A 7,027-nucleotide genomic window follows, 5' to 3' on the forward strand; every position below is an offset into this window, starting at 1 on the left:
CTGACAAGTGACCAGCACTGCAACCTTTCCCTTCCTCACGCTGACGTCTTTCTTTAGTTTGCTACCTGCATTTATCACATCTTCAATCACATTAGAATTGGAATGCTGCATTTCTCTGTATTTCCTCCAGGAAGCACTTAGCAGAAATTTGCTCCTGGTCATTACAACAGTGAAGTAACACTAGTATTTTCCTACATTGTGTCTCTTCACTGGATAGTTCCAGTAACTCTTTTTTATGCTGCCTTCTCAGATTATCACACAGTGATGCTGAGGGACAGATGCTGCAGTCCAACAGAGAATTTGAACGCTTATGGAGCATTTTAGTTCTTTCCAGACTTCTGATTCTGAGGCAGTTCTCTGCCTCAGGTATGTTTTCCTGAGCAGCTAGACAGTGAAACTGAAAACACTTCAAAAGAAATCTTTACTCGTCGGTCTTGAGAAAACCCTGGATCCAACTAGTTTCAATCCGGTTCTGTCAGGCTTGGCTGTTCTCTGATTTGCTAAGTCACTGTGCCAGCCCTGTAGATCATAAAGATGTTTAATAGAGCTAACAAAGGCAAGCCTGGGAGCGTGACAAAAGGGCAGCAATTACAGAGACAGAGAAAATACACGTCATGCCTTCCCTAGAAGTGATGTGTATAGCAGACTTTCTGGAAGAGGTTCACTTTTTTCACTAGCAGTGCGTATAAGTGCTCTCTGCAACCAGTTACACCTCGTCTGAAGCCAAGTGTCTCATTTTTTCTCACTGTTCATCTCAGAAGGAGGTATTTTTAGAAGGTTTATAGCAGGGAGTTCATATTTTGTAAACAGAAAAGTCAGGATAATTATCAAAAGCCAATCAATAAAGCCCTGTACCTAAACCACACCAAAAGATGGCTTTGCTACCTCTCATAAGAGCGCTTTGGTTGATTGAGCCAGACTCTCCAGGCAGTAAATAGAGGTGGCTGTCTATTTATTCCAAGGAAGGACATGCATCATTTAATACTCAGCTTTCCAAATTTCTCAGCCTTCTTCTATGTAGCAGCAAATACAAACAGCTTTGGTACAGTGTATGTAGTGTCTTTATCTAACACAGTCATCCGTTAGTACTTCACCAATCATGGATATCAACAGTTCAGGTATTTTGTGGTGGAGGATTACAGGTTCTTAAGAAATGAATCATCTAATCCATGCAGATTCTGCCAAAACACATATGAAACTGTGAAACTTCAGAGCAAATCTTTCCCCACTCGATGAGTTCATTGTATTTTTACTAAAGAATTGCCTCAGCCTTATTTATTACCACCTTAGAAAACATGACCAGACTGAACAGATGCTACCTATGTCCTTGGTCAAACTTTGGAATTAAAGGGAAAATGCAGAAAAAGACAGGAGATCTTTCTTAACAGGAAAAACCTTATACACTGCATGATTTGTAAGGGTCACATCCCCCCCTGTACATCACCCAGGCTCTTTGGTGATAGGCAAACCAGACTGAATAGCTGCACAACCAGCCCAGCAAGTCACTGCTGAGTGGGGCTGTGTTGGCTTCTGTCAGCGGCTGATGTGGTTGTGTCTCTTTGGCTGAACTACCTGGTTCCTTAGGAAACATTTCAGTCTGAGTAAGGCTGAGGGAAGAGAGTCAACAGCTCTGTATTTTTCCTGGCAAACAGGAAAATCCTGATAGCACATTCTACTAAACTTAAAGCCTGACTTGGTTGACTTCAGTTGCATATAAGGGAAGGAGAATCATTTCGGAGGGGACTTTGAGAGAAGGTAAGGAAACACATAATATGACTGTGCAAATAGCGTGTGATGCACCTGGAATCAGGAAGAGGTTATTGAGGCAGGAGGAAGGAAAATCATTAAATCAGGCCATGGTTGGTATACATCTTGTGGCATGCTTTGAGGTTGTCCTTAAGGGAGCAAATAACATTTTCTTTTAGGATGTTGGCACATACTTCCAAGTTGTAAAATTCCTTCCTCAGCAACTCATTTGTCCTTTACTGTTACCTGCTTTCTTTTGTTGTGCACAAGTCACAGTTTCTGCTGGCAAAACCCAAGGTACGTAGCTTTGAACACAAGTGGGCTATTGACTGGGTTCAGCTGACCCACTACTTGAAATGAAGCACACCTCTGAGATTTTTGCTTGATGGGGATCACAGTCCACAGCACCTTGTGGGAATGAGTCTGATTTAGCTTCTATATTATTACGCCTTATAGAACAGCGTGATCATTATTGCATAGTTTAAACTGAGGGACTAAAAACCCCCACAATAGTAATGAAATACTGTGACAGAAATAGATCTAATACGATTACAGTGGTGTTAAAATGTGTGTGTGATATCTGTTTTCAGGTTACCAAGGCAGCTTTCACTCAATACAAAACTGTTTCCACTATGGAGACTGCTACAGAACAATGGACCAGTCTGTCACCAGTGATGTCCTTACAGGGGAAACCCACTGCTTTAATCCTCTGAGACAGAATGGCTATCACATACTCAATGCACCTTTAGCTTCAACAGGTAATTTATTCTGCCTATAAAGAATTACCCATGTGATATTTTTAGGAGGAGGGGAAAAGAACACATTTTATAGCCAATGTTATTACAAAAATATACTTGCATAAAACCCTCAGTCACTGAAATTCATTTGCATCTATAAAAATCCCAGGAGAAAAGCTAATTTATTTTCTTTAGTCCAGCTGTATTTGACTGATGGACAGTCAAATTCTCCTTTCGCTCTGCCGGATGTCACAGGCAGCACACACCTTCAGGAGAGCTGACAAACAGACACCTCTCACATTTATCGTGTGGGCTATTCATGGTACATCTCTGCAGGTAGGCTCAGGGAGGCTTTTATAGTCAGATCAAAGTTAAGAAGATAGATAGTTAACACAGCTCTGAAGAAAAGAGCAGCAGCAGGAGCTTTTATTCCTTCAAAGCAGGAATAAAAGGGTGGCTTTGTTTCGCAATCCTGATGTTTACAAAATGGGAAGGCACTGCTTCGATAAATTCAGCTAAAAAGACCAGTTTGGTTTTGTTCAGCAGTTCCTTTGTGTTTGTGCTTTGCACATTCATGGCAATTGTGTTTTCCCATTTAACTACATATTTGCATAATGTACAATTTACAACAAGTAATGGTAGCTAGATTACTATAGTGCTTCAGTATTGAAGTATTCATTTGTGTAAAGCATTGTTCTCTACTTTTAAAACCACAATTAAGATTTGACAGACTTACTGAAATCAAACAAAATGTGAGTGTGTCAGAACCATGAAACACCATTTACTGGTCTCCTTACTTACACATCTCTCAGATATTTGTCTTCCATTTCTGAATTCAGGAGGGCATCTTGGTTAAGGACAATACTGGAAACATATGTTTAAATGCTTTTTGAAATGGGGCCTGAGTCAGACCACAAAATTAGAGTTGACTTTCCTGTTTGTTTTGTATTAAAGGAGAGTCTGTTCAGAGAGAGTGGGCATGCATTTGTCTGGTGTTCCACACTAGAAAGTGTATGCATCGGTAACGAGCACAAGGGAAAAGTTTAAGATGAAGTTTCAGCTTCAACTTTGAATTCTTTTGTGTTATTCATAAGTTTGATGTTACTAAAACACAGTTTTTTCATGTTAACATCAAATTTCAAGTGTAGATTGACAGCCTGCAATATTTAAAGAACAGACTAAATAAACTTTCCAAAAGAAATTGTAGGAGCAAAGAATAATACTATGGCAAGACACCAACTTCAACAACAGTTGATTTTTCTGTCTGGGGCTAAGCTAGTAAGAAATGTTTCTGTGTAGTATTTTTGGGTTTAGAGTGGTTATTGCGGTATGAAAATACTTAAAAGGCAGAAACATAAATATATATGAAACGTATAAATCTTATCTTTTCGTGTGTAAAATAGAACCATTCAGGTTTGCAAGATTCATCAAGGCTATGCATTAATTTTTGTTCAGGCTTTTATAGCACCATTAATATTAAATGAGATCTCATCTCCCAGGAATGCCAAATGTGACTGGCAAACAGCTGCTCCATGAATCATATTAACAGTCAATAAATTCTTATTTTCTGTTCTGGACTTTGGATAGTTTACTCTATCTGGAATCTAATAATGATTTCTGGGGTGTATGCTTCTCTTCATGGTTGTGTATCTACCCTGTATACAGGCTCCTCAAATGGAAATCAGCATAAAAGAAACACTTGCAGAGTCTGTCAAAATACTGCTCACTCCATTTGGAGTGGCACAGCATAAGGCAGATAAACAGGCTGAGTTCCTTGTCCAGAGACTTTGGACATGTGCTGCATGCCAGATTTGCGCAGACAGCAGAATCTGACCTGTAAACTAACAGTAAATTCATACGTCAGAGGAAAATGCAGCAATGTAAATAAGTAGAGAATTAGGTCTCAAATAATAAAAACATACCTAACAGTAAAATACCTGTAATTAAGTTCTAAAGACGGAGCCGACGGGGCTTTCTGAAACCAGGCCTGGCTGTGTAAGCCCCGAGGATCTGTCACTACTGCTGGCAATGCGGTGCTGCACAGCCCAGAGGCCTCAGTTAAGCCCCTGCAACATTTGATTTAGCCACATCCAGACACGCTTGCCTGCAGAGTCAGGCAGGTGGAAGGCATGAGAGAAAGGCTAAAAAGAAGCAAGAGCCCCATTTTCCACGCAGGGAACTGAGGCACAGAATAACAGTTCCCAACAGCTCCACAGAGCTCCTCTGTCAAGCAGAGGATGGAGCCAGGTATTGGTGCTGTAACCATGAGGATCAGTCATCTAAAAGTGAATGTGATTTACAAAAGATGCATTTTCTACATCAGGCACTTAGTTCACAGGCATGTTCTTAACTAGAACAAAAAGCAGGTTCCAGTGGGGCATAATAGGAAATGTTCATGACCTATGGGATGGGCAATAACCTTTTTGTTTCAGACTCCCTGGCATTCCAGCTGCCATAGCACCTGGTATCAGGCAAAGCTGTTCATTTCCACAGGGATGCACAGCTCAGGGAGGCTAAAAAGCTGCGGAAGTAAGTTTTGCATTATAAAAGGAGAAGGGCAGAGAAATTTTTCCTCACCATAGTGGCTTTGTGGTAGCCTGGCAAGCACCAGGGAGCTGGGCCAGGTGAGGAGCTGGCATCATGGTGGGCTGTGGACAATGTGGTGCACAGCTCCTTCCACACATCCCGTGAGCCTGACCTCACACACCTGATTTCTGCAGTATAGGGGGATCCAATAATGCAGGATCCAGATTTTTTCTGAGTCTTAAGAGCAGCTGGGAGAGACATGGAACATTTTTTCCTAAGTGCCATTAGAAGGAAACACACAAAGCAAGAGGACTGCATCACTTCTAGTGCACACTTACTAGGATCCTTGCCCACTCATTGTTTTGACATCCTATTCAGATAATGACTGTAAAGTCCCAAGAGAGTCATACTCTGATACTTGCACTTCACTTGCAAATGGGTAGCTTTCCACAGAAATGAATGGGAGCTTCATCTCCTATGACACAAATGTCCATGGAGATTAGTTTGTGTATCTCCTGGGTAAGGCTTTGATGGTAAACCCTATTGTCTTTTTATTAACACTGGGCTGTACTGTATAATCCCAGGCCTCAAACTGCGCTTCCTTCCTTATATGTACTATGGCACTAAGTCATGTCCATACAACTTGTCCTGCTTTCAGGCTATGATGCAATCTCTGAAGCACAGTGTGTATCTGAAGACATGGTCTCCAATGGAACTGATGAAAGTGGATTCTTCCAGAATGGCGCCTTTGATCACTGCTTGAATCACATTCCTTCCATCTATACAGATACCTAAGAGCAGTGCTGACCCTGTTGCCTTTATTATACTTATAACTGAGTATGTAATAACAAAGGTGTTGTTCAAGTACTTTTATTTAGTCTGTATCCCTATATGTGCTCATTTAAACAAACACCTCACATTTACCAAACCATTTTATACATGAATAGTCTGTATAAGATAATATTGGAACCTGTTCCTTTGCTGTGGCACTTTGAAATTCATGCTTTAAGGGAATGAGGAGCATTTCAAGCAGCTTGTTTTGTAAGTTCTCTCAGTAAAGTGTAAATGTAAGTTATATAATAAACTTGTAAAGAAGGGTTGTTTTTTTCCTGCAAAGTATGTTTCAGTTTGAGAATGTTGTTCCCTTTAATCAGTTTTCATTTAACTCATTGGTCAATTTGTCTCTTTTTTATTAACTAGAAGGATTTTTTTAATCACAGACCTCATGTATATAAAGATCTTCATTTGCTCGGCTGGTTTTATATTTTCAGTTTTACAAGAAAGCATTAAAAACTGGAAACAAGTGTCCTGTCATTTCTTAACATCAGCAGTCTGCCTGATAAATCCTCATATTACGTTCTGAAATGTCTGAGAGTGAGTGATTTAAACAAAACAGTGACATTTCAGTAAGTGTGAAATTATAATAACCCACGTGTATGTGAAGGAAACCGAGGGGCTTGCAGACTTCCAGTAAAAGGACCAGAGCCTTCCAGCACAGGGCAGCACCATGGGCTGGCTCCCCATCACTTGGTGCCCACTGGCCCTAAGCTTTCTCCCAGCCTCCCTGCTGCCCCTGCCGTGGTGGATGCATCAGCACAAGCAGTGTAAGGGAAGATTAAATGCAGCTGTGGTTGGCTCTGTGCCTTCGCAAGTAAACATGTCCTCACCCCCTGTGAGATCAGGGGCATATTCACAGTGCACAAACACTAAGTGTGGGGCAGGTCACCTGAGTTCTCTAGACCTGGAGGCTGCTCTGACTTCAGGCAGGGAGGGCTTTGGGAGGGCTCTCCTCCATCCAAAGCAGTTGTAATCAGGGGCTTCCAGAGGAACAGAAGTCACCTGCAGTAGCTTGGTTCCCTGTCACAGTGGCCCTGGCCTCACTGGGCTGCATTTCCAGCCTAATCATGATTCCTGGGAGAGACAGGCATCCTGCAAGGGAACATGTGCTCCCAATACATGCCAACACAGGCAGGTTACATCTGAGCTCCTGAAAATGTGGGAAACAATAAGAAGGAACT

General features: G+C 41.4%; 1 protein-coding gene across 8 annotated transcripts in view; it reads left to right on the forward strand.

Moving 5' to 3' along the window:
* GLIS1 (GLIS family zinc finger 1) overlaps window positions 1–6,105 on the forward strand; it is a 203,434-nt gene extending 197,329 nt beyond the window's left edge. For 7 of the 8 annotated variants that reach the window (XM_057413554.1, XM_057413557.1, XM_057413558.1 and 4 more), the window contains 2 exons: window positions 2,337–2,504; window positions 5,668–6,105. In XM_057413554.1, the coding sequence (XP_057269537.1) occupies window positions 2,337–2,504; window positions 5,668–5,804 (305 nt within the window). In that variant the 3' untranslated portion in view covers window positions 5,805–6,105. Of the gene's footprint in view, window positions 1–250; window positions 1,461–2,336; window positions 2,505–5,667 lie in introns of those variants that run through there. The other variant, XM_057413559.1, reaches the window with a different exon arrangement.
* Window positions 6,106–7,027: the final 922 nt, after the last annotated feature.

This window comes from Pezoporus wallicus, unplaced genomic scaffold (genome assembly GCF_028554395.1).
Source record: "Pezoporus wallicus isolate ANWC-B61680 ecotype Strahan unplaced genomic scaffold, APGP_CSIRO_Pwel_v1 contig_13740, whole genome shotgun sequence".
Classification (NCBI taxonomy): Eukaryota; Metazoa; Chordata; class Aves; order Psittaciformes; family Psittacidae; genus Pezoporus; species Pezoporus wallicus.